Source organism: Podarcis tiliguerta, assembly GCF_965153285.1.
Source record: "Podarcis tiliguerta genome assembly, chromosome: 16".
In the NCBI taxonomy this organism is placed as follows: Eukaryota; Metazoa; Chordata; class Lepidosauria; order Squamata; family Lacertidae; genus Podarcis; species Podarcis tiliguerta.
In genome coordinates, this window is record NC_139549.1 from 3,335,323 (window position 1) to 3,362,764 (window position 27,442).

Below are 27,442 nucleotides of genomic sequence, written 5' to 3' on the forward strand. Positions count from 1 at the left end.
CTCCAAGTTGTCACTTTCTCTCACTGGGGAGTTGCTCGGCTCCCTTGGTGGTTTTGGGTTCCCTTTTTCAGAACCTTTTTCCAACTCTGCAATGTTCTTCCTCAGGTGAGGCAGCCAGAACTGTACACAGTATTCCAAGTACACACCATAGATTTATACAGTGGTATCTCGGGTTAGGGACGCGAGTGGCGCTGTGGGTTAAACCACAGAGCCTAGGACTTGCCGATCAGAAGGTCGGCGGTTCGAATCCCTGCAACGGGGCTCCCGTTGCTCAGTCCCTGCTCCTGCCAACCTAGCAGTTCCAAAGCACGTCAAAGTGCAAGTAGATAAATAGGTACCGCTCCGGCGGGAAGGTAAACGGCGTTTCCGTGCGCTGCTCTGGTTCGCCAGAAGCGGCTTAGTCCTGCTGGCCACATGACCCGGAAGCTGTACGCCGGCCTCTTCAGCCAATAAAGCGAGATGAGCGCTGCAATCCCAGAGTTGGTCACAACTCGACCTAATGGTCAGGGGTCCTTTACCTTGGGTTAAGAACTTAATTTGTTCTGGAGGTCCGTTCTTAACCTGAAACTGTTCTTAACCTGAAGCACCACTTTAGCTAATGGGGCCTCCCGCTGCCGCCATGCAATTTCTCTTCTCATCCTGAAGCAAAGTTCTTAACCTGAGGTAATATTTCTGGGTTAGCAGAGTCTGTAACCTGAAGCGTCTGTAACCCGAGGTACCACTGCATTGTTATGAGTTCAGGGAACCCCTGGAATCTTGCACCGCTCGGAGCCTGGGGTGGCACACCACCATATGTTGTATTGAGGCAGACCTGGGCATCCGTGGCGCTTCTTGGCACAACTCACAACTTGGCTGCTTTCGCAACCCCTCCGGAGCCTGCCAGCGGTTGCTTTGCACCTGACATGCAAGCAAAATTGTTTTTTTTTAATTAAAAAAAACTGCCCTGTTTGTCTGTTAGTTTCAAAACTGCCCTGTCAGCCCAGGCATGCGCTGGCTGGCGGGCTGAATTTTGCAACACCACCTCGAGCCAAGAGTTTTTGCCACTTGCTTGCTTCCTTTCCTCTCCAGCCCAGGAACCCAAGATGTTTTTTTCTGCCTTCTGAAACTAGAGTTGGATCTCATCCTGAACTGCGTCTCTGTGTGTGGGAAATAAACACCATCCAAGCCAGGGAACAAATCTGTCCTTTGTGGCTTACTGAAAGTGAGGGAAACTACTGGATTTTGACCCTGAATCCCTCCTCCCACTTCAGCCTCTCCTCTTTCCAGTTGCCTCCTCTTAACAGCTTCTTTCACTCAACACTCCCCTTCTCCGCCCATTCAGCTGGTATATATAGCCCTTCAGAGCAGACCTCAGAGTCTGTGCGCCTCCTTTTTTTGCTGCTGAATTCCTCAGAATCTGGAAAAAGGGAGAAGCGGAGGACTCCAGTATGGGTAAGAGAATAACCACCTCTTTTTCTGCTTTTCACCCAGCTTTGTGGTCTGTAGGAAAGCGGAGCTTGCCCTGCTCCTGATTCTTATGTAGCTTCTAGCTACATAAAAATCAGAGAACATGCTCCGGTTTTACGCTTTTTTGCTCTGCAAAGCTGTACACACAACCCGCAAGCCTCCAAGTTTACATCTTGGGGGGTTGAAAGTGTGTGTGTGTTTGTTGCTTTTCTTTTGCAGCTTCACCAGCCCAACTTGTGGGCACTGGTATGGTTTCTATCGCAGGACCTTTCCATGTGGTCTCTGGTTTGGGTTGCAAGTTCATGCATGTTTCCTCGGGAGTAAAGCCTCGTGGAACTCCAGGAGAGGTTTGCTTTTAGGTAAATGTACCCGTCTAAGCAGGCTGCGCAACTTTTATCCCCGTAGGGGCAGTCTGGAGAGTACATTCCATAGAAATCCACGGGGCTTCCAGGAAAATACGCTCTCCAAAGGACAGTATTTTAGTATAAATACACAACCTCATTATTTAATATGCTGATGACAGGAGGTTAGCTGAAAGGCTAGCGATTACCTTAAAAGAACTGATTTGACTGGTTCATCAGGTTTTGCTGGCATCCGTCTGTCTCTGGAGAAAGTGGAAAAGTGACCATCGGGTTAAAGTCAAACCGTTGGAGACTTACAGCGCTTGCTGTGGCTGTAGAGAACAATACAGGAGAGACATGTTTTATTGCGGGTGGCGCTGTGGGTAAAACCTCAGTGCCTAGGACTTGCCGATCGTATGGTCGGCGGTTCGAATCCCCGCGGCGGTGTGAGCTCCCGTCTTTCGGTCCCAGCTCCTGCCCACCTAGCAGTTCGAAAGCACCCCTAAGTGCAAGTAGATAAATAGGTACCGCTTTATAGCGGGAAGGTAACGGCGTTTCCGTGTGCTGCGCTGGTGCTGGCTCGCCAGAGCAGCTTCGTCACGCTGGCCACGTGACCCGGAAGTGTCTTCAGACAGCGCTGGCTCCCGGCCTCTTAAGCGAGATAAGCACGCAACCCCAGAGTTGGACACGACTGGCCCGTACAGGCAGGGGGACCCTTTACCTTTTTATGTTTTATTGCAGCCGGGGCAGATAAAGGCACCCAGTTTTGCTGCTACAGGTACACCGTGGCTTTTTATTCTTTCTGCGCTCCTCCCAGTGGTCATTCTCCTCTGGTCATTGCTGTGGATTCAGCAGGTTTACTCTTATGGATTCTAACCTCACAGATACAGAATCAGAGGCTTGAAAGAGACCCAAGCATATCATTTAGCAGTTTCCCCCAAATCTGGGTCTCCAGATGTTTTCGGACTACAGTTCCCATCATCCCTGACCACTGGTCCTTCTAGCTAGGGATGGTGGGAGTTGTAGTACAAAAACAGTGGGAAACCCAAATGTGGGGAACTGTGGTCTAGATCGATGCACCAGAACCTATGACATTTTAAATTTGACATAAATATGTATGTGTGTGTGTGTGTGTACACACACAAACACACATCTACGGACACGTAGGTTAAATAAAACATGTTTCCTCAAAAATACTTTTTTTTGTTTTTGTTTTACTGAGGCTTACTTCCAAGTAAGTATGTTTAGGATTGAGCTTTAATATTCTTCATAGCCTGTGAGTAATGATATCACTTTGAAACTCCTGCCCAGTCCTTTGCATGTTTACACGGAGATAAAGTTTCGATGTTTTTCAACAGAGTGTTCTCCTTTTTTGCTTCTATCTTGCATAGAGAGAACTATGGGCAGATCTGCATAAGTCGTGAGATTTTAGGGCCAGCAGATGAATTGCGCAAGGTGCCACTGGAATGGAGAGACAGGCCTTTTGAAAGTCCAAATACAAAATCTGGACGATCTGGAAAGTGCAGACTGGTCATTCACCATGATCTGTTTGTGCCCTGCTTTTCCGAAAGCCAGCCTAAAACACCTAACAACACGATATAAAATTGTATACAACAATATCAAAAGAGAATCAAACAATCTGGAAAGTGAATAAAAGTGAGACAGTAAGCCTATAAACAATTCGCAGAATCACAACGGTGGAGGGGACCTTAAAGTTAACCTTGTCCAACCCCAGTCTTATGTAGATTTTTCAGTTTCATTGTTCTGTATGGGACAATGACAATAAAGATATTGTATCGTAAATGCAGATTCTCACAATGCTGGCCTCACTAAAGTAAAGGTAAAGGGACCCCTGACCATTAGGTCCAGTCGCGGGATTCGAACCGCCGATCTTCTGATCGGCAAGTCTTAGGCTCTGTGGTTTAACCCACAGCGCCACCTCTGCTTAAATACCTCCAGATTCTAGTGCTAAGGTGAGAAAGATAAAAGCTTTTCTCTGGATCCACTTCACACACACACACAATATTTGAGTGCCTTCTAGGGTTCACTGTCAAGTCACACAGCAACAGGTTTGGCCGCTGAGCTAAAACATGAGTGCACCTTGCAACTTTTCCCAGGACAGATTGCAGCTTGCAGGAGTCCTGCAGCAGGGGCAGGACATTTTTGGAAAATGTTATCTTTGAATAGCTTCGCACCCTAATCTCCAGATACTGTTTTGCTTCAACTACAGCCCCCGCCCTGACCATTGGCCATGCTGGCTGGGGCTGATGGAGTTCAGAGGGCACCACGTTGGGGAAGGCTGGCCTCGGATGTTTTACAATGACCCCAGGTCAGGCTCTTTGGGTTGGCGCCCGATCTCTTGCGTGACAGCAGCTGCCTAAGAGGCTTAACAGGACACTCCTAAAAAATACAATTTAGAGTGTGGGGTGTGTGTAGCACAAATAGCTGTTGGGTGCCAAAAATTCCATACTCCAGTGCCAAGTTTGTCCATTCCAGAGCATCATGCTGTTTACACCCATTTCTTGGATCTCAACCAACCTTAAAAGTGGAACTGCTGTGCGGATCTACCCCAGCTGTGAGCCCACAGCCCTACATTGGCAGCTTTCTCCAGAGTAGCCATGCAGAGAGCTAGCAAGAAGAAGCTCGCTAGGTCAGGCCTGTTAACGGAGAAATCTGAGGTCAGGCCTGTTAACGGAGAAATTGGACAAAAAACAAGGACACCAGCCAGGAATACCAGAGCAAAACAGCAGCCTGTAGGCTTGGTCTTTATTGAAGACTGTCGCGACAGGACTCCCACCTGCCACAAGGTGGAACAAGATGGAAGCCCCGAACAAAAGAGCCCCCAAGCTTTTATTTGCTGCTAATCCCCATGTTACACCCCCCCAACTACATCACTCATACATCACAGTTACATCATGAAAGGGGAGGCCTGGCGGCAGGAATCTGGGCATCCTGGACCCTGCCCCATGGTTCCCCTTGCCCTCCACCAAACACCCATCAAGTGTAACAAAAGAGATATTTACATTTCCCTGTTTCCCAGCCAAGTTAATCACACCCTTTTGTCTTCATCTGGGTTTGTTGTTTCTGGAATGGCTACCTGTCTGGCACTCAGGTATCAGGATGCCAGGGATTATCACTCAGGCAGAGGGGCTGCTGAGCAGCTGAGCTCACCTGTCTATATGGATTTCTGAAGTTTTCCCAGTGAGCCAGTACAGAGAGACATTTATCAGTGAATTCTTACATTTGGTATCGTGCAGCAAAGGCCCTTTGATTTATAGGAAGAAACTGCGATGAAGTGTTTTGTGGGGACAAATCACAAAAGTCACAAAAGTGATTGTGCTGGTTTTGGTAGTGGGCTGCGTGTGCCTGATATCTGCTGGAGGGGCAACACCCCCAACCTATACATAAATTCCTGCAACAGGCCCAAGGTTCACATAGTAGCCCAGTGTCCTCTTTCCCGCAATGGGATATTCCCAATGGCCAGCCCTTCCATTATAGAATCATAGAATCATAGAGTTGGAAGAGACCACAAGGGCCATCGAGTCCAACCCCCTGCCAAGCAGGAAACACCACCAGAGCACTCCTGACATATGGTTGTCAAGCCTCTGCTTAAAGACCTCCAAAGAAGGAGATTCCACTACACTCCTTGGCAGCAAATTCCACTGTCAAACAGCTCTTACTGTCAGGAAGTTCTTCCTAATGTTTAGGTGGAATCTTCTTTCTTGTAGTTTGGATCCATTGCTCTGTGTCCGCTTCTCTGGAGCAGCAGAAAACAACCTTTCTCCCTCCTCTATGTGACATCCTTTTATATATTTTTACATGGCTATCATATCCCCCCTTAACCTCCTCTTCTCCAGGCTAAACATGCCCAGCTCCCTTAGCCGTTCCTCATAAGGCATCGTTTCCAGGCCTTTGACCATTTTGGTTGCCCTCCTCTGGACACGTTCCAGTTTGTCAGTGTCCTTCTTGAACTGTGGTGCCCAGAACTGGACACAGTACTCAGTGTGAGGCAGCTGCCTCGGGTGGAAGATCCTCAGGGATGGGGTGGGGTGAGGCAAGAGCTCCCTCTTGCTTACTGAGCAACCTCATCTAGTGCTTTGGCTTAGAATCACAGAGTTGCAACCTTCGCATTATCAGCACCATTCTCTAACCAACTATCCAGCCTTAGCATTGAAGGAAGTTTCCGCTGCCAGGCTTGTGCATGCGCAAAGGGGGGAATGGACCTATTTGATACAAACTTTGGAGGATCCTAATTGCTATCGTCCTGAGGGCTAGAAACATGTGTTGGAAACAAAAATTGCCCTTTTCCCTTATGGGGTATCCAAGAGCCCATATAGAGTCCTTACGTAGGTTCCCTATTGGTAGGAGAAAATAACAGAGGCCAACCAGAGAATATCGAGAAGCAAAGCAAAGCAGCTAGTAAGCCTGATCTTTATTGATCTGTTGCAACAGGGTCCTCACTCCCCACATGAAGGAGGGAGGAGGAACCCCGAACAATGACGCGCAAAGCCTTATATGGACTTTTGAAATTGCCACCCTGTAGATGAAGACCGAGGGACACGGGTGGAGCTGTGGGTTACACCACAGAGGCCCGGCCAGATGGGCGGGGCATAAGTAATAAATTATTATTACGTATTATTAATTCTAATTTTAGAAGAAAGAAAGTTAAGGTGTGCAGGAAGTTGAATTCTGCACTGGGAGTCATTCTTTACTCCCTGCATTCCCCTGTCCCAAGAAAGGAAACTAAAGACATTCACTCACATTAACACTCGATTAGGAGCCGTCTAGAGTGGCTGGGGAGACTCAGCCAGATAGGCAGGGTATAAATAATAAATTATTATTATTATTATTTTTTATTATTTTTAAATCAAAAAGTCTGGGAATATATCTAGAAAAGGCATCTTTTGGGACCAGCAAAACTGTCACCTGCTGATCTTTCAACCATTTCAATTTGCAGCGAAATGCGGAGAGTGCGGCCCTGGATACAAAACGCCATTGGACGCTATGAAAGGTAAGGGGCCAGGGTCTTTGTGGCCACTTTTTATTTTTATTACAAGCATGTCTGCATCTTGCCAACTTTCCAAGGAGTTCAGAGCAAGCTTGCGTACCTGAACAGCACAAGGGGACCCACAATTTATTTTTTTGCCAGTCCCAATTGCTGGCTACTGTTTGTGTTTGCCAACAACCCTGTACTGTGTTATTGTACTGGGATTTGAAGGTAGTGCTTTTTCCTTTTGTGTAGTTCCTGTTCTAGGTTGTAAGTCTGTGGGCTGGGATTCCCTTGTTTATAACTTGTGTGCAGCTTAGTAACGGTTTCTGAATGAAGAGCATGGTGAAATCCAATCTACCTATTGGTCCACTGAGTTCAGTAATGTTTATACGCGGATTGGCAGTGGCTCTCCAGCCATTCAGCCGGCGATCTTTCTCTTTCTTTTATATATATATATATATATATATATATATATATGCAGGTTTTGGTGTCCTCGGGTGTCTTCCCGTGTAAAAGTTGGGGTGTCTAGGCGACGTTTCGACGAGGTCTCACTCGTCATCTTCAGGCTGGTGCTTTCGGCTTCTTGTTACTGGAACAGAGCAGGATCTCAGTGTTTGAGTTCCTATAAATACTGTTGAGGAGGTGTGGTGTATAGCCTCCAATGTTCTGGGCAGAGAGGAGGTTCCCAGGCTAGTGTGCCTTTTCTTCTTTTGTTCCTTAATTACTTGAGGGATATCTTGAGTGATTTCTTGAGTGATTTCCTGAATCCCACTTAGGTGGGTCATTAGGTGTGGATTAGTTGCTAAAGCCTTCGTGTCTTGAACTCTTGAACTTTGTGAAGAGTTTTTCTGAGAAGATGGCTGTACTGCACTTGGTTGTGCTCTGGCTTGGCTTCGTGTATAGGGGCGAGCTGTGGTTTTGTGGCCTGTGCCAGCCAGATCTGTGTAGGGATTGCAGGGGGGTGCAGCATCCGGAGGTGCCACCCTGGTTTGGCTACTGGATGGTGTCTGTAATTTATCTGTGGAGAGGGTCTGGGTTTGGGTCTGGTGTGGTTGATTGGTGATGGCGTTCTGTGTGCCTCTGGATCTGGTGTCAGATTTTGTGGGGAGGGCTAATTTCCAGATGTCTGGCAAGCGGGATGTGTCGTCACGCTTGTTCATGTTGTGAGGGTGTTTCTCTATCTCGATGGCTTCCATGATTATTCTCTTGTGGTGATGTTCCATGTTAAAGAGCAATTTGGAATCTGCAAAATTAATTTCGTGTCCTGTTTCTTTCATGTGTTGGAAAAGAGAGGAAGTTTTTTCTTCTTTTTTGACGGCATTCTTGTGTTCTGCGATCCGTGCATTTATTCGTCTGTTTGTTTGTCCAATGTACGTGGCTGGGCAGACTTTGCAGGGTATTTCATAGACCCCTTGGTTTTCCAACTGAATTTTATCCTTGGGGTTTCTGAGGATATTGGCTATTTTTTGGTTGGTGCAAAAGGCTGTTTTGATATTGTGTTTATGGAGGATTTTGCTAATTTTATCTGTAGTGCCCTTGATATAAGGAAGGAGGGCTATGCCATTGTTTTCTTCTGTGTCTTGGTTTTTGGGGGGTGTTTCTTTTTGGATTAGCTTCGTAACCCTGTTTTGCTGGTATCCATTGGCAATTAACACATTTGAGAGATTCTGTAACTCAGTTGTCAAGTGGTCTTCGTCAGCCAGGCGTTTGGTTCTGGAGATGAGAGTCTTGGCTACGGAGTTTATTTGTGCAGGGTGGTGGTGTGATTGTGCATGTAAGTAGCGGTTGGTGTGTGTTTTTTTCCGGTAGATAGTGTGTCCTAGGGAGCCATCAGGTTTTTTGTAGATTAGGACGTCAAGGAAGGGAAGTTGGTTGTTGGCTTCTATTTCCATAGTGAATTGTATTTTGGGGTGTAGGCTGTTGAGATGTGTGAGGAAGCTATCCAGTTTTTCCTTCCCGTGTGGCCAAATTACAAAGGTGTCGTCAACATATCTGAGCCAAAGTTTGGGTTTGTGTTCTGACTTGTCTAAAGCATTGGTTTCAAAGTGTTCCATGTACAGGTTAGCGATGACCGGTGAGAGGGGTGATCCCATAGGTGCTCCTTCTATCTGTTTGTATCTTTGTCCATTGTGGATGAAGTACGTGTTGGTTAGGCAGTGGTTGGTCAGGTCCAAGATGTATTCGGGGGGATTGTATTTGTTTTGAATGGCTGTCAAGGCTTCATTAATGGGCACTTGTGTGAAGAGAGATACAACATCGAAGCTCACAAGTAGGTCATTGGGTTGTAGGTTTTGCTTCTTTATTGTTTCTATGAACTGGAAGGAGTTTGGAACGTGTGAAGAGATGGATTCTGCATAGGGCTGAAGTTGCTTGGCGAGAAATTTAGCGAGATTTTGTAGAGGTGAGCCTATGGAGCTGACTATTGGTCTGAGTGGTGTTCCTTCTTTGTGTATCTTGGGGAGGCCGTAGAGTTTGGGGCATCTGGATGATTTTTCTCTGGGGATGATTCTTAGCTGGATTTCTTCACTGATAGGAGAGGCTTTTATTTTGGATTTGGTGGTTTTTTCCAGATAGGTGGTGGGATCTGTTTTTATAGGTTGGTAGGTAGGGTCTTGGAGTAGATTTGATAGTTTTGCTTGGTAGTCCGATGTGTTCATCACAACAGTGGCATTACCTTTGTCTGCTGGGAGAATGATTATGTTGTTGTCTTTCCTCAGGTTGGTGAGTGCTTTCTGTTCTTCTTTGTGTAAATTGCTTCTGGGTGGTTTGCTGGAGCAGAGGATGTTGGTGACTTCAAGTCTGATTTTATTGGCTTCATCTGGATTGATTTTGGTTAGGCTAGCTTCGACTCCACATATGATGTTTTCCGTGGGGATGCGTCTCGGGGCGACTGCAAAGTTGAAACCTTTGGAGAGTACTTTGGTTTCAGTTGAGGTGAGGATCCTGTCTGATATGTTATGTACTGTTTGTTTCATGGGTTGTTGTGGAGGGTGGCTGGGCTTCTGGCGTTTCTCTAGTTTGTGGAGTTTGTTGGTGTGTGTGTCTGTCTTGTGTGAGGTCTCCGTTTCAGCTCTCCAGACGGCTAGTTGTTTGCATTTGTCCCAGAGTGCAGGGTGGATTTTGTTACAGAGTTTGAGGTGAAGAGTGAGTAGATCTTTGTTGGTTTGGTTTAGTAGGTATCTTTTCTTGTGTAGTTCGTTTCTGATTAGAGATAGTTCAGTTCGTTTCAGGATCCTTTCGGTAGCTGGGGTTTTAGAGTGGAATTTAAGTTGGAAGCATGTGGGAATTAAGTTGTTGTCTCGGCAGTTGCGTAGGAACAAGAGATCACATAAGCTACCGAAAGGATCCTGAAACGAACTGAACTATCTCTAATCAGAAACGAACTACACAAGAAAAGATACCTACTAAACCAAACCAACAAAGATCTACTCACTCTTCACCTCAAACTCTGTAACAAAATCTATATAAACAAAATTTTTTTTGTTACAAAAAAGTTTTTGTTACAAAAACTCTGTAACAAAATCTATAAAACAAAATATATATATGCTTTCGTAGATTTTCACGGGTACAGGAATGCAGGTTTTGGTGTCCTCGGGTGTCTTCCCGTGTAAAAGTTGGGGTGTCTAGGCGACGTTTCGACGAGGTCTCACTCGTCATCTTCAGGCTGGTGCTTTCGGCTTCTTGTTACTGGAACAGAGCAGGATCTCAGTGTTTGAGTTCCTATAAATACTGTTGAGGAGGTGTGGTGTATAGCCTCCAATGTTCTGGGCAGAGAGGAGGTTCCCAGGCTAGTGTGCCTTTTCTTCTTTTGTTCCTTAATTACTTGAGGGATATCTTGAGTGATTTCTTGAGTGATTTCCTGAATCCCACTTAGGTGGGTCATTAGGTGTGGATTAGTTGCTAAAGCCTTCGTGTCTTGAACTCTTGAACTTTGTGAAGAGTTTTTCTGAGAAGATGGCTGTACAACCAAGTGCAGTACAGCCATCTTCTCAGAAAAACTCTTCACAAAGTTCAAGAGTTCAAGACACGAAGGCTTTAGCAACTAATCCACACCTAATGACCCACCTAAGTGGGATTCAGGAAATCACTCAAGAAATCACTCAAGATATCCCTCAAGTAATTAAGGAACAAAAGAAGAAAAGGCACACTAGCCTGGGAACCTCCTCTCTGCCCAGAACATTGGAGGCTATACACCACACCTCCTCAACAGTATTTATAGGAACTCAAACACTGAGATCCTGCTCTGTTCCAGTAACAAGAAGCCGAAAGCACCAGCCTGAAGATGACGAGTGAGACCTCGTCGAAACGTCGCCTAGACACCCCAACTTTTACACGGGAAGACACCCGAGGACACCAAAACCTGCATATATATATATATATATACTATTTTTATTGATACTTGTACAAAAATGCATACCTATCACAAAAATATAATACACTGAAATATCTAAAAAAGAACAGAGGCAGGAAGAATATGAAGAAGAAGAAGAAGAGGAAGAAGAAGAAGAAGAAAGAAAGAAAGAAAGAAAGAAAGGAAAAGCATGGGAAAAGAAAAATATATATAAAAAGATTTCTAGTTCTCTGTCCTTCACCTAAACATATTATTCACTCATTCTGTCATCTATAAACCAGTACTTTTTCCATCTTCGAATCCAGATATTACAAGTTCATTTTCTCTTTCATGCAAAAAGTCCACAAGAAGTTTCCAGTCATGAGTAAATGTCAATAATGATTTTTTCTCTAATTAAACACATTACCTTTGCCATCTCAGCCAAGTCCAATAGTTTTATCAGCCATTCATCTTTGGTGGGTAGGGCTGTATCTTTCCATCTTTGTACATATAACAATCTCGCCTCTGTAATCTGACATTGGAGTGAACTTCCATCGTCCTTTTGCAGTTGTGTCTCCATTAAGCCTCAAATAAAGAGTTCTGGCTTCAATTGAATATTAAGCTTTAAAATCTATTGCATCCATGTATCCTTTTCCTCCTCCATTTTACATGTCCACCAAGCATGATAAAATGTCCGTTCGCAGTCTGGGCATTTCCATTAAACATTTGAAACACCTTTATACATTCTAAATAGTTTAAAAAGGTAAAGGTACCCCTGATTGTTAGGTCCAGTCGCGGACGACTCTGGGGTTGCGTGCTCATCTCGCTTTATTGGCCGAGGGAGCCGGCATACAGCTTCTGGGTCATGTGGCCAGCATGACTAAGCCGCTTCTAGCGAACCAGAGCAGCGCATGGAAACACCATTTACCTTCCCGCCGAAGCGGTACCTGTTTATCTACTTGCACTTTGACGTGCTTTCAAACTGCTAGGTGGGCAGGAGCAGGGACCGAGCAACGGGAGCTCACCCCGTCACGGGGATTCGAACCGCCGACCTTCTGATCGGCAAGCTCTGTGGTTTAGACCACAGCGCCACCCGCATCCCTCTAAATCATGGGTAGACAGCCTAAGGCTCGGGGGCCGGATCTGGCCCAGTCGCCTTCTAAATCTGGCCCACAGACGGTCCGGGAATCAGCGTGTTTTTACATGAGTAGAATATGTCCTTTTATTTAACATACATCTCTGGGTTATTTGTGGGGCATAGGAATTTGTTCATTTTCCCCCTTCAAAATATAGTCCGGCCTCCCACAAGGTCTGAGGGACAGGGAACCGGCTCTCTGCTGAAAAAGTTTGCTGACCCCTGCTCTAAATAGTTTATTGGGAGTTAAATACCAATGGTCAGCCAGGAGACCTACCTGCAGACCTTCTGAGACTCCGGATTCCTGGGACCCATGCATTGTAAAACAAGCACTGTACCACTGAAGTGGTCATGATGATCAGATCTAACTCAGTGCCAGTGTGGTCTAGTGGTTAAGAGCGGTAGTCTCATAATCTGGGGAACCGGGTTCGCGTCTCCGCTCCTCCACATGCAGCTGCTGGGTGACCTTGGGCCAGTCACACTTCTCTGAAGCCTCTCAGCCCCACTCACCTCACAGAGTGTTTGTTGTGGGGGAGGAAGGGAAAGGAGAATGTTAGCCGCTTTGAGACTCCTTAGGGTAGTGATAAAGCGGGATATCAAATCCAAACTCAGTGTTGTCCACATTGTCTGGCAGTGGCTCTTCAGAGTGCCAGGCATGGGACATTCCCAGCGCTACCTGCATGTGCCAGGTTTTGAATCCGGGTTTTGAACTACGGCCCTGCCCTCTCTTGGGACTGGTTGCTTACTAATGGTTCAGTTTTCATTTTTGCGCATTAAAGAAATTTAGTGAAATTTGCACACCCCCTCCCAAGCTTTCCTGAACTGCAGTCGCAGCCTCCATCAGGGAGTGGCAACTGTGTCCTAACACAGCAATAATAAGGAAATGCTTTCAAGCTAAAGAAACTCCCTCTTTCCTTTTTCATCCACATCTGGGCACTGGGCTGTGGTTTATGAGGGTATCATTGCCACGGCTACCAATGTATCTGAAATGCTCCTGGACTGCTCTCCTCTTCAGTCTTCAGGCCTTCATACCCACCAGTAGGTGATATGTTAAAAAAAAATACAGACGTTTTCATGTAGGTTTTTACATTATGTAGGACTGCCACTCCCCCACCAATATATTTTTATTGGGTTTTACAGTACCAATTTGAATTCAAACATTATACATCAACATCACCATTTAGGATTCTCTGAATCTTATGACCCTCCTCCGCCTTTCCATTTTCAATCTTTTTTTCCAACTGCCTTCCTTATTTTCTCTATTTTTTAAAAAACAAATAAACCATTTTTACCATAATTCTTCATATATTACAAGCATTACTCAAATCCTGCCAAAGTGTTTAGTTGTTTAGAGTGTTCTCTTAAATACATTGTGAATTTTCCCCATTCCTTCTTAAAATTCTTCTCTTCCTGGTCTTTTATGTTCCCAGTCAATTTTGCCATTTCGGGGTAGTCCATCTCCATCAGCCATTTGTCTCTGGTCAGAACTTTTTCTTCTTTCCATCTCTGGGCCAGTAGAATTCGCGCTGCTGTCGTCGGATACATGAATAGTCATTTCTGCTCCTTCGGGATCGCTGCACCTAAAATACCTAGTAGAAAAGCCTCTGGTTTTTCCCTAAATGTTATTTGGGAAATAAAAGGACTGCCAAATTTAATCATGTTTGATTGGTTAGATAGATTGAAAAACATTTTGATTGGCTAAAAAGTCCTCCCTGCCTTAATTCAACAGCAAGTGTTTGAAATATGACTATTTTTTTTTTTTTAAACCAGGTGCTTACAAGACCTTCAGATAGCATTGTCTTATGTTACAGGTTGCGGGAGGAACACCTCTTCATAAGATGGTCAAGTCAAGTAGCCTTTATTGGCATCACATAAGAACATTCAGAATACATTTAAAATAGATAGGCCAGTTCGATCTCGTCACCACTTCAACAGCACAGTCATTTGCCAAAGGGCAGTAGAGGCAAGCAATCCGCCTCATCTCTGAGGGTTTCCAGTAAGGGTAGGATCCTGTAGCGTACTTCAGCGACAAAAAATCAAATAGAGGAACTTGGCTACTGTCTGGGTGAGCTCCTGGTCTCTCCCCTGTAATAAGAAGCACATAACCTCTGTCTCTGGTTTCCATGTTGGAATACACAGATGGTCTAGAAATTGTTGGCGGAGATCATCATGCATTTTACATTTAAGGGCCATGTGAGCTAGAGTTTCCACCAGGTGGGCATCGCATGGGCACATCCTATCTCCTTCTACCAAACCCGCAAACCTACCTCAAAGGAGGTTATAGAATAGAATCATAGACTCATAGAGTTGGAAGAGACCACCAGGGCCATCGAGTCCAACCCCCTGCCAAGCAGGAAACACCATCAGAGCACTCCTGACATATGGTTGTCAAGCCTCTGCTTAAAGACCTCCAAAGAAGGAGACTCCACCACACTCCTTGGCAGCAAATTCCACTGTCAAACAGCTCTTACTGTCAGGAAGTTCTTCCTAATGTTGAGGTGGAATCTTCTTTCTTGTGGTTTGGATCCATTGCTCCGTGTCCGCTTCTCTGGAGCAGCAGAAAACAACCTTTCTCCCTTCTCTATGTGACATCCTTTTATATATTTGAACATGGCTATCATATCACCCCTTAACCTCCTCTTCTTAGAAAAGGATTAGAATTGAAACATAAGATGGTGTTCCCACCTGTGAGAAGGAGGGATGCCTCATTCCAACTAGTGTGTGTGAGTGGAAGACCTCTTAGAGGAGGCGTGAGGAGAGATACCCCCTCTTGAATAGCATTAGAAAGGGCATTCCTTCCCCATGAGGGAAAATGCCTCTTCTCAGATGATACTAGACGAAGCACTCCATCCTGTGTGTGAAAAAAGAGTACCTCTTTTTCAATGAGGTACAAGAAGGGGAGGAATGGCACATTACCTTCTTGCCTGCCTCTTCCCAAACTACCCCTGTTGTGATGAATACAGTGGTACCTCAGGTTATAAACGCTTCAGGTTACAGACGCTTCAGGTTACAGACTCCACTAACCCAGAAATAGTACCTCGGGTTAAGAACTTTGCTTCAGGATGAGAACAGAAATCGTGCTCTGGCGGCAGCGGGAGGCCCCATTGTCTAAAGTGGTGCCTCAGGTTAAGAACAGTTTCAGGTTAAGAACGGACCTCCGGAACGAATTAAGTTCTTAACCCGAGGTACCACTATACCTGCATCACCAAAAAGCAAAGTTTCTTCCCTTCTAACCTTTAGAACCATTTCTCCCCCATGTGCATAAATTCATGCATAAATTCATAAATGAAGCTTTTTAAAAATTGGCCTCATTTCATGGCAAATCAGGGATGGCCGGCTTGTGGCTTGCACGTGGGATTTGGCCCCTCAGGCAATATTATCTCGTGTCGTTTCCCCACTCCTTTGACCTTGTCTAAGTCTAATGGAAATCTTGTCCACCGTTTCATTCATGAGCAAAGCAGACATGTTCCACGAAAGACACTGTTTGCATTGTTCGTCACATCCAAACGCAGCGGTGAAAGGGTGACCTTTTCTCCTTTCCTCATCTGGCTGCCCTTACTACCAGTGTAATAAACAAAAAATCTGCCCTTATTCCCTTATGGGGGACACCAGAGCCCTTATAGAGTCCTTTGCAGGTTCTCCACCGGCTGGAGAAAAGAACAGAGGCCAACCAGAGAATACAGTGGTGCCCCGCAAGACGAATGCCTCGCAAGACGGAAAACCCGCAAGACGAAAGGGTTTTCCGTTTGCAGAGGCTCTTCGCAAGACGAATTTCCCCATGGACTTGCTTCGCAAGACGAAAATTGACGAAAATTTTTGAGGTTTTTTTCCGCTCCCCAACTCCTTTTTCTGAAGCACTAAGCTGCTAAAAGCCTTTTAGCAGCTAAACCGCTAATCCCTTAAGCCTTTAATAGCCGTTAATAGCCCTTAAACTGCCAATAGTGCTAATAGCGCTAATCCGCTAATGGGCTTGCTTCGCAAGACGAAAACACCGCAAGACGAAAAGACTCGCGGAACGGATTCTTTTCGTCTTGCAAGGCACCACTGTATTGAGAAGCAAAGCAGCTAGTAAGCCTGATCTTATTGATCTGTTGCAACAGGGTGCTCCCCTCACACGCAGGAAAGGGGGAGGACCCAGAACAAAGGTGTGCCCGCCCTTATATATAGACATTTTTAATTCCCTGCCCTAGATCTCAAGACCACCCATCAGATACATCATACCTACATCATAGAAAAGGCGGTCTACAGCAGAAGTCTGAGTGCGTTGTTTATCTCCTGTCTGGCAGGTTACCTGTTAATGGTCCCTTGATTGGATACCCTGGGGAGCCTGGCCAATCTTTTGTAATGATAAATACTTAGTTCCTGAGCCAGGTCACAGGCTCACCGTGTTCATACACAGATATACCCTTAAGACAGGATTTGTGAAGGAAAAGGCAGTGGGGAGGCTCCTCCATTTGACCTTGCATAGAAAACACCTGGTCAGTCTGGGAGTCAAAATGGCTCCATGGCTGCTCTCCTGTGCAGCTTCAGACATGTGGCCTATATATCTATATACGTGTTAGCTTGGTACATTTATGAACGTTTATTATATACATAAGACCTTAATTTATTTATTTCACCATAGAATCATAGAGTTGGAAGAGACCACAAGGGCCATCGAGTCCAACCCCCTGCCAAGCAGGAAACACCATCAGAGCACTCCTGACATCTGGTTGTCAAGCTGCTTAAAGACCTCCAAAGAAGGAGACTCCACCACACTCCTTGGCAGCAAATTCCACTGTCGAACAGCTCTTACTGTCAGGAAATTCTTCCTAATGTTTAGGTGGAATCTTCTTTCTTGTAGTTTGGATCCATTGCTGCGTGTCCGCTTCTCTGGAGCAGCAGAAAACAACCTTTCTCCCTCCTCTATGTGACATCCTTTTATATATTTGAACATAGCTATCATATCACCCCTTAACCTCCTCTTCTCCAGGCTAAACATGCCCAGCTCCCTTAGCCGTTCCTCATAAGGCATCGTTTCCAGTGTGCTTGCTTCCCTGTTCCCCCACTCCCGGCGGCTCATACAAGGTTTTTTGCTTTTGGACAGGCCCCCGGGAAGAGATTGTATACCTGCCCTGCATCTACAGGAACACTGGAATAAAGAAACCAGACTACCTGGCCACGGTGGATGTGGACCCCAAATCTCCAACCTATTGCCAAGTAAGTATCTTTCAGTGTGCGAAGGCTGGTCACGCAACAAGGCTTCGCATGCGCCAATATCTTCAGGGTTACATTATTGCTCCACAATTGTGTGAGAAGTCCTGTTTGCTTTCCAAGGATAATTTGAAGTTGCATCCCCATAGCAAAACCCCACCCTAAAAACGCTTTTAAAAGTGCAAACATCGCAATCCGCCTCATTCAGGCTGTTGCAGAGGTCATCTGTGACAGCTGATCGCTTTAAAACTGGAGAGTTCATTCTTACAGAACAAAAGTTGGGGTGTGGCGTTTTTTCCAAAGACTTCCCTGTTCATTCTCAAGCGGTTCAGATTGCTAAATCTTTTGTTGGCTTTTGTATACTTAGCCACACACTTTGTGGGGCAGTTGATCTGGTCCAGCAAGATATCTTGTCAAAGCTTGTTAATTTTATTTTATTGTATATTTTCAAAAACCTTAAATTGCAAATAAATGTTGCAAGTTGCCACGCCGGTGTATGAGAGGGGTGCGGGTGGGGGAACCTCAGAGTGATAGTTGTGTTTAAAGATCTTTTTTTTAAAAAAATAAATAATTTTTTTACCAATCACCAAAACACAAACAGTGAACCCCCCCCCCCGGCGGCTGATACATTGGGTATACAATATTCAATAATATACATATTCAATAATAATATATTCAAATTAACCATATGTACACTTCTATATACCTTAACACTCCTCCATCCACAAGGTTTATTTAACTTCTAACATTTTAATTGCCCCAAATTGTTCAAACCTGCCCAAATAATTCAGTATCTTCTCAAACCAATCCTCCTCTTTCTCACTGACCTTAAACCCTTTCATTCTGTGTATCTTCACAGTTAGGTATTCTAAAATTATAATATTCAGTATTTTCCTCCATTGGTTCACCTCTAACTCTTCTGCATTTTTCCAGTTACTCGCTATAACCTGTCTGGCTGCAATTACCATAAGTTTTACCCATTTGCAAATGCAGTTGTGTTTAAAGTTCTAGACAACTAAGCTTCCAGATATCTGAGAGACCGCCTCTCCCTCCTTCCCTACAGACACTCTCAGGTGTTAAGATCGACAGAGGAGACCCTTTTGGGAGTTCTGCCACCCTCAGAAGTATAGGGAATAGCAGCCCAAGAGAGGGCATTTTTGCAGCAGCTCCTAAATGGTGGTGGCTCCCTTTCTGCCTCAAAATCTTCATTGTGCAGCTTTCACTGTACGCCAAAGGCACACCTCTTTACACTTGAGATCTATTTTTATTTAACAAAATTGTATACACCTCTAAGCAGTCTGCAAGAAATGTTGTGAATATCAGCAAAATCAGTTAAGAGCAAATAATTAAAAACATGTAAAAGATAATTAAAACTAATCAGTGACAGATTAAAGATCAACATGTTGGGATTGTTGCTGTTGTTGTTGTTGTTGTTTAGTCGTTTAGTCTTGTCTGACTCTTTGTGACCCCCTGGACCAGAGCATTCTATGCCCTCCTGTCTTCCACTGCATCCCGCAGTCTGGTCAAACTCATGCTGGTAGCTTCGAGAACACTGTCCCGCCATCTCGTCCTCTGTCGTCCCCTTCTCCTTGTGCCCTCCATCTTTCCCAGCATCAGGGTCTTTTCCAGGGAGTCTCCTCTTCTCATGAGGTGGCCAAAGTCTTGGAGCCTCAGCTTCAGGATCTGTCCTTCCAGTGAGCACTCAGGGCTGATTTCCTTCAGAATGGGGAGGTTTGATCTTCTTGCAGTCCATGGGACTCTCAAGAGTCTCCTCCAGCACCAGAATTCAAAAGCACACATTCTTCGGCGATCAGCCTTCTTTATGGTCCAGCTCTCACTTCCATACATCACTACTGGGAAAACCAGAGCTTGAACTATACTTATTATACTATTATTATTATTATTATTATTATTATTATTATTAATTTCATAGGTCATCCATCGCCTACCCATGCCAAATGTCAACGATGAGCTCCACCACACAGGGTGGAACTCCTGCAGCAGCTGTTTTGGGGACACGACCAAGAAGCGAAACAGGCTCATCCTTCCCAGCTTGATCTCTTCCAGGATTTATGTGGTTGATACAGGCACCGACCCTCGAGCTCCACGCCTCCACAAGGTACAGGCTTTTCTGGGGCTCACCAGAAACCACACCCTCCGTTTTGCAAGTTCCTTTGTTGCTCAATGAATCAGAAGCCCTACCAGAGTGGCTCGCAGTGCGTCTTCGCTGTTGTATTTACAAGGCCATCAGCATTGAGGTTTCTTTGCAGCAGAACTAGTCCCTCACAAAATAGGTAATAATGTTAGCACTATGGATGGGGGAGGGATGTGGGTGGCACTGTGGGTTAAACCACAGAGCCTAGGGCTTGCCGATCGGAAGGTTGGCGGTTTCAATCCCCGTGAGGGGGTGAGCTCCCATTGTTCGGTCCCTGCTCCTGCCAACCTAGCAGTTCGAAAGCACGTCAAAGTGCAAGTAGATAAATAGGTACCGCTCTGGCAGGAAGGTAAAGGGTGTTTCCGTGCGCTGCTCTGGTTCGCCAGAAGCGGCTTAGTCATGCTGGCCACATGACCCGGAAGCTGTACGCCGGCTCCCTCGGCCAATAAAGCGAGATGAGCGCCGCAACCCCAGAGTTGGCCACGACTGGACCTAATGGTCAGGGGTCCCTTTACCTTTACCTATGGATTTAATTAAGGGACACAGGTGGTGCTATGGTCTAAACCACTGAGCCTCTTGGGCTTGCTGATCGGAAGGTCAGCGGTTCGAATCCCCACGACGGGGTGAGCTCCCGTTGCTCGGTCCCTGCTCCTGCCAACCTAGCAGTTCGAAAGAACGTCAAAGTGCAAGTAGATAAATAGGTACCACTCTGGCGGGAAGGTAAAGGGTGTTTCCGTGCGCTGCTCTGGTTTGCCAGAAGCGGCTTAGTCCTGCTGGCCACGTGACCCGGAAGCTGTACGCCAGCTACCCTGGCCAATAAAGCGAGATGAGCGCCGCAACACCAGAGTCGGCCACGACTGGACCTAATGGTCAGGGGTCCCTTTACCTTTACCTTTATGGATGGGGGATCAAATCCGTTTAGTTTTGCATTTGAATGCGAGCCAAACGGATTCTAACTTTCCAAGTCCAATGCATGAACCGAAATGCCACCACCCTCCAAAATCCACACACTTCTCTGAACTTTGGGACGCAGTTCTCTAACAATGCGTACAAGAATTCAAATGTTAGGCGAAGGTGTGCCTAAAAATGCATATATGAGATAAAACAGCACACAGGAGTGCATTATATTAGGGGAAATTGCTTGCAAAGGTTGATACGTTAAGGGGAAATGGCATTTCAAGAGTAACATAGGAGAAATGTATGCTAAAAATATTCCCTTTACGGCAGTTTCTCTTCTCCTTCATTGATGGAGAAGGGTTAGGGAGTGAGGAACACACGCATAGAACGTTTTCTGTCGGTACTGTACCCTTGGAAACATAAGAGCCAGAAACTTAAAAAGCACACAGAGGAGAAAATTTTAACACCGCACTAACCTTAGCTTTCTCTGTTCTACCTTTCCCCTTAGGCTGTTGAGCCCGTTGACATGTACTGGAAGTGCAACCTGGCTCATCCTCACACCACCCACTGCTTGGGCAGTGGCGAAATCATGATCAGCACCATGGGAGACCCCTCCGGCAATGGAAAAGGTGTTTTTGGGGGGCTGGGCAGGCAAAGGAGGTGGTCTGGGCTGGGTTAACAAGAGCGCAAAAGCGAGTCCCAGTCCAAATTTTGAACGGAGAAAATTTCTGTTCTTCCACATGCAGTTTTTTAAATGCAGATTTGCACCCTGCCTTTTAATTTGCATAATTTATTCCAATATTGATGACTCTGGAGCAGTGTCCCCCTGCCACCAAGCTCCCGGGTGTATTCATCTGCTTGTTGGGTTTCAACAGGCACGACTCACAATTCTAGACTGTGTCTTTGCAATCATAAGGACTACAAACTTAACTTTTTTTTAAAAAAAGAAAAAGGCTAGGGCAGGGGGGGGCGGTGGGAGGAAGCAGAGATAATTGGGAAACTGAAATGTTAGGATTCTTGTGAGCCAGCTACTTACTTATTTATTTGTTAAATTTGTTAGTCTCTTTATCTTGCTTAGGGCAAAGTGGCACAACCAAGTTACAGCAATATGCACACATACAGTGGTACCTCAGGTTACATACGCTTCAGGTTACAGACTCCGCTAACCCAGAAATAGTGCTTCAGGTTAAGAACTTTGCTTCAGGATGAGAACAGAAACCATGCTCCGGTGGCGCTGCGGCAACAGGAGGCCCCATTAGCTAAAGTGGTCTCCAGGTTAAGAACAGTTTCAGGTTAAGAATGGACCTCCGGAACGAATTAAGTACTTAACCCGAGGTACCACTGTACTCTCTAGGAGAGGTTTTAATTTATTTATTTAATACAAATATAACAGAAAGAAAGGAACAGCATCAGCTCACATTAATATTAAAAATAATCCATCAATCCTGACTTAAACTATACACACACACACACACACACACACACATTATATTAAGTGGTACCTTGGTTTAAGAAGAGTCTGGTTTAAGAACAATTTGGTTTACAAACTCCGCAAAACCGGAAATAGTGTCTTGGTTTGAGAAATTTACCTCCGTCTAAGAACAGAATCTGAACGGTGGAAGGTCGCCAGCGGCAGGAGGCCCAATTAGGGAAAGTGTGCCTCAGTTTAAGAACAGTTTCGGTTTAAGAATGGACTTCCAGAATTGATTAAGTTCGTAAACCAAGATACCACTGTGTGTGTGTGTGTGTGTGTGTATACAAACACACACACAAACACACCGGGCGCCTTCATCTGCAACAAAACATGCCTATCCTATATTGGTTTCTACAACCTTCCAACAGTTTGACTTCACTCCAAAAGACACACTCCTCCATTGACAGACGGATGGCCAACCAAACCATCGTAATCTACATTCAAATGTTGAAAGAGCAGCGAGTACTTCCGACCACTGAGTAGTGCATGGAGCATGTTTACCCTTCAAACCTACAAGTCTTTTTGCAGCACGCACACACACCAGCTGGGATATATCAAATACCTTTTGGGATTTAGAACAATGCATCTTGTTGATGGCAACGATTGTAGCTTCCTGGCAGAGCATCTCCCTTGCATGGAGAAAGTCCCTGTCATCTCCAGGTGGGGCTGGGAGACAGCCCTGCTTGAATCGCCAAAGAGCTGTTGCCAGTAGGCAGTACTGCCTTAGGTGGACCGACGTGGCCTGACTCAGTATAAGGCAACTTCCTGTGTTCCTACGACATCTTCATTGGCTCCCAGTGCGTTTCCGAGCACAATTCAAAGTGTTGGTGCTGACCTTGAAAGCCCTAAACGGCCTCGGTCTTGTATACCTGAAGGAGCGTCTCCACCCCCATCGTTCTGCCCGGACGCTGAGGTCCAGCGCTGAGGGCCTTCTGGGGGTTCCCTCCCTGCGAGAAGCAAAGGTACAGGGAACCAGGCAGAGGGCCTTCTCGGTGGTGGCGCCCGCCCTGTGGAACGCCCTCCCACCAGATGTCAAAGAGAAGAACAACTACCAGACTTTTAGAAGACATCTGAAGACATCCCTGTTTAGGGAGGTTTATAATGTCTGATGCTGTATTGTTTTTAATATTCAGTTGGAAGCCGCCCAGAGTGGCTGGGGAAGCCCAGCCAGATGGGCGGGGTATAAATAATAAATTATTATTATTATTATTGACATCTTTCCGCAGGGCTTGCAAGACAGAGCTGTTCTGCCTGGCCTTTGGTTTGGACGAATGCCTCGCAAGACGGAAAACCCGCTAGACGAAAGGGTTTTCCGTTTTGGAGGTGCTTCGCAAAACAAATTTGCTATGGGCTTGCTTCGCAAGACGAAAATGTCTTGCGATTCCTGGGGTTTTTTCCCCCCTCCCCCCCTTTTCCCCAAGCCCCTAAGCCGCTTAACAGCTGTTCGCTAAGCCGCTTAACAGCTGATCGCTAAGCTGCTTAACAGCTGATCTAAGCCGCTTAACAGCTGATCTAAGCCGCTAATAGCCTTTTAGCAGCTAATCCGCTAATCCCTTAAGCCTTTAATAGCCGCTAATAGTGCTAATCCGCTAATGGGCTTGCTTCGTAAGACGAAAAAAACCGCAAGACGAAGAGACTCGCGGAACGGATTCTTTTCGTCTTGCGAGGCACCACTGTATTATTATTATTATTATTATTATTATTCCTTTTTTTTTGGCAATGTCAGGTGGTTTTGTGCTGTTGGATGGGGAGACGTTTGAGGTGAAGGGCAACTGGGAAAAAGGCCCCAAGGTCCCTAAGCTGGGCTACGATTTCTGGTACCAGCCGAGGCACAACGTCCTGATGAGCACGGAATGGGGAGTGCCCAAATGCCTGGCAAATGGGTTTAATCCAGCTGATCTGGAGAAAGGTGAGTGCGCCCTTCTGCACATGAGCACTACTGAAGCAAAGGGGGGGGGGAATAATAATTGTAATAGTGATTTTTTAAAATTTTATACTCCACCCTTCTGTGGCCCTCCAAATGCGGTTGGAGTACAAACCCCAATCAGCCCCAGCCAGCGTGGCAATCCGTCAGGGATGGTGACTGGTGCTTTACACAGCTGTCAATGTTTCCCTTTTTTAAGGGAAATTTCGTTATTCCGAATAGGATTCCTTGCAAGAAAAGGGAAAAGTTGGCAGCTATAGTGCTTCAGTCCCAACATCTGGAAGTCCACAAGTCTGACAGCCGTTGCGGAAAAGATAACCAAATTCATTTCCACGAGGGGCAATCATATTCAGACTAATTTTTCAGTGTGTGGCATTGATATTATTATTATAATTAGAATTTATATACCGCCCTATACCTGGAGGTCTAAGGGCAGTTCAAAATATAAAACCACAAAATACATCATCAAAATAAAAACAACAACTCAATAACCCCCTCGCCCCCCCCCAAAAAAATAAAACCACATTTTAAAAGGGCATAGGATGTCAATCAAATCAACCAAAGGCCTGGTTAAAAAGGAACGTTTTTGCCTGGCGCCGAAAGGCGTTTAATGAAGGCGCCAGGCAAACCCCCCCTGGGGAGAGCATTCCACAAATGGGGAGCCACTGCAGAGAAGGCAGCCCTAGGTATAACATGTTGCAGTAATCTAACCTTGAGGTTATACAAATACAGTGGTGCCTCGCAAGACGAAAAGAATCCGTTCCGCGAGTCTTTTCGTCTTGCGGTTTTTTCGTCTTGCGAAGCAAGCCCATTGACGGAGTAGCGCTATTAGCGCTATTGACATTTTAAGGGCTAAAAACGGCTTTTTAGGGGGGGGATTAGCGGTTTTGCTGCTAAAATGCTTTTAGCAGCTTAGCGATTCAGAATAAGGGGTTTTGGAGCAAAAAAAAAAATTCGATTTTTTTCGTCATTTTTCGTCTTGCGAAGCAAGCCCATAGGGAAATTCGTCCTGCGAAGCGCCTCTGCAGACGGAAAACCCTTTCGTCTTGGGGGTTTTCCGTCTTGCGAGGCATTCGTCTTGCGGGGCACCACTGTAATAAATTATTTAAGGCAATCTCCCCCGCTCCCTGCAACTGTAGCATATGGACAACATTTGTGACAATGAGTAATAGAGACCAAACATGACAAGTATTTATACCTTGAAATGAACTGGTTGTATGTGTCTCCCCTGACAACGTCTCACAAGGTTGTTGCGAAGATTCTGTCTCTGTTTTCCGTTAAGAAAACGAACGATGGCTCTGTTAGCAATAGCATCATGATTTTGCAAGGGGCCCTGAGACATTTGTTCTATGTCACAATGCAGAACAACAACCCCCTGTGTTGCAAACTTAACACAAGAAACAACACAAGCAACACAAAGACCAGTATACTAGATAGCACTGTAATTTTTATTGAATAATATACATGATTTAGTACAACAAAAACAAAATGTGTGCACTTGTAAATTCTCTAATATATTTGAAATCAAATGAACACACGTACCGGATTTTTCGCCCTATAGGATGCAAATTTTCCCCTCCAAAAATGAAGGGGAAATGTGTGTGCGTCCTATGGGGCGAATGCAGGCTTTCGCTGAAGCCTGGAGAGCGAGAGGGGTCGGTGCGCACCAACGCCTCTCGCTCTCCAGGCTTCAGGAAGCTCTGCGCAACCCTTGGGAGACCAGCGCGACTTTGCGCCGGTCCCCTGAGGGTTGCGCAGAGCTGCCTGCAGTCCCGGGCTTCGCGCAGCTTGGTCACCAACTTGGATGGCTTCGCAAGAGGTTTAGACAAATCCACGGAGGACAATAAGGCTATATTCTGAATGTACTTGCAAGGAATTGCAAGTGGGGACAATGGCCATTGCACTCTTATGGGCTTCTATCAAGAGCATCCGATTGACCACTGTGAAAACAGGATTCTGGACTAAATGGGCCATCGCCCAGGTCCAGCAAAACTCTTCTTACGTTGTTAGATGGGAGGGATTTTGTGCATAAAATAATGTCTTTCACAGGCAGCCCTCCTCACACATCAGTGCTGGGGGAAATCGAAATAGTGACCTCTCTGTAAGCTTTACTTTTCTGCTCTTTGTTTACTTCCTCCACAACCACTGCGTCCTTGAAGGCTGCTACGGTGGCAACATTAATGTGTGGGACTGGACCACCCATGAACTCATCCAGTCCATCGACGTGGGGAAGAATTCCATCCCTCTTGAAATCCGCTTTCTTCACAACCCCGACGCGGCAGAAGGGTTCATCGGCTGCGCCCTCACCAGTGCGATTCATCGTTTCCACAAGACCGCGGTAACAAAAAGCAGTAACGTTTTTAGTAATACTTGAGGAAAGACTGTGGCTCTCTGGCAGAAGATCGTCCCAGGCACCTCCAATTAGAAAAGGCCATTTCTTTGTTGACTTGGGGGAGAAATTTAAATTCAGTTCACGTCAGAAGCCCAACTCACTCAGTTTGCACTTTCTGAAACAGTGTGTGGACTGAAAGGCAGCCTTCCTTTGGAATTTGGCCTTTTCCGAATTTTGCAATGCAGTATCACGTACAAAAATGCATATACTAGGGGAAAGTGTACATAAAAATACATATGTTCAGAAAGGTAATACACAAAAATGCTTAATACTGGGGGAAATCGATTTGCAAAATTGTGGATATTAGGTGAAATTTCATCCAAAAATGTGTTTGGGAGAAAGTTGCACTAAAGTGCTGGTGAGTTTTCATGAGGACTTTTTTTAAAGATTCCAAACTGATGTGGGAATGTGGAGAACTGAACTTAAGATGGGGGAAGGGGAGAAAAACAGAATCCAAAATTGACAGGTGCCTAGCTGTATATGGCCTTGGGGAGCGTACTCTGTTGGACTGCTCTCTTTTGTAAAAAAATTATTGGTGTACAGTCATACCTCGGGTTACAGCCGTTTCAGTGAGAGCCAGTGTGGTGTAGTGGTTAAGAGCGGTGGACTCGTAATCTGGGGAACCGGGTTCGCTTCCCCGCTCCTCCACATGCAGCTGCTGGGTGACCTTGGGCCAGTCACACTTCTCTGAAGTCTCAGCCCCACTCACCTCACAGAGTGTTTGTTGTGGGGGAGGAAGGGAAAGGAGAATGTTAGCCGCTTTGAGACTCCTTCGGGTAGTGATAAAGCGGGGTATCAAATCCAAACTCTTCTTCTTCTCTTCTTCTTCAGGTTGTGTTTTTTCAGGTTGCGGACTGCCAAAACCCGGAAGTACCGGAACGGGTTACTTCCAGGTTTTGGCGGTCATGCATGCGCAGATGCGCCGAATCGCAACCCGCGTGTGTGCAGACACACAGACATGAGTTGGGAACGCTGTGGGTTGCGAACGTGCATCCCGCATGGATCATGTTTGCAACCCAAGCATCCACTGTATTTGAGTGTATGTGGTTAGAGATGATAAAATAGACGACATTGCGAAGGGATGTGGCAAGGGTCCCTATGGTAGGGCATCTGTTGAGGCTCTGCACCCTAACAGGGGCCGCATTAACAACAGCCCGGCCCCCAC

At 45.7% G+C, this 27,442-nt stretch overlaps 1 protein-coding gene across 1 annotated transcript in view; it reads left to right on the plus strand.

Moving 5' to 3' along the window:
- Positions 1-967: 967 nt before the first annotated feature.
- Positions 968-27,442, plus strand: part of LOC310666083 (methanethiol oxidase-like) — a 37,623-nt gene continuing 11,148 nt past the window's right edge. Inside the window, exons 1-7 of the mRNA XM_083416666.1 lie at positions 968-1,431; positions 6,745-6,798; positions 17,329-17,441; positions 19,369-19,554; positions 20,996-21,116; positions 23,688-23,870; positions 26,045-26,223. Coding sequence (XP_083272792.1) covers positions 1,428-1,431; positions 6,745-6,798; positions 17,329-17,441; positions 19,369-19,554; positions 20,996-21,116; positions 23,688-23,870; positions 26,045-26,223 — 840 coding nt within the window. The 5' untranslated portion in view covers positions 968-1,427. The remainder of the gene's footprint in view (positions 1,432-6,744; positions 6,799-17,328; positions 17,442-19,368; positions 19,555-20,995; positions 21,117-23,687; positions 23,871-26,044; positions 26,224-27,442) is intronic.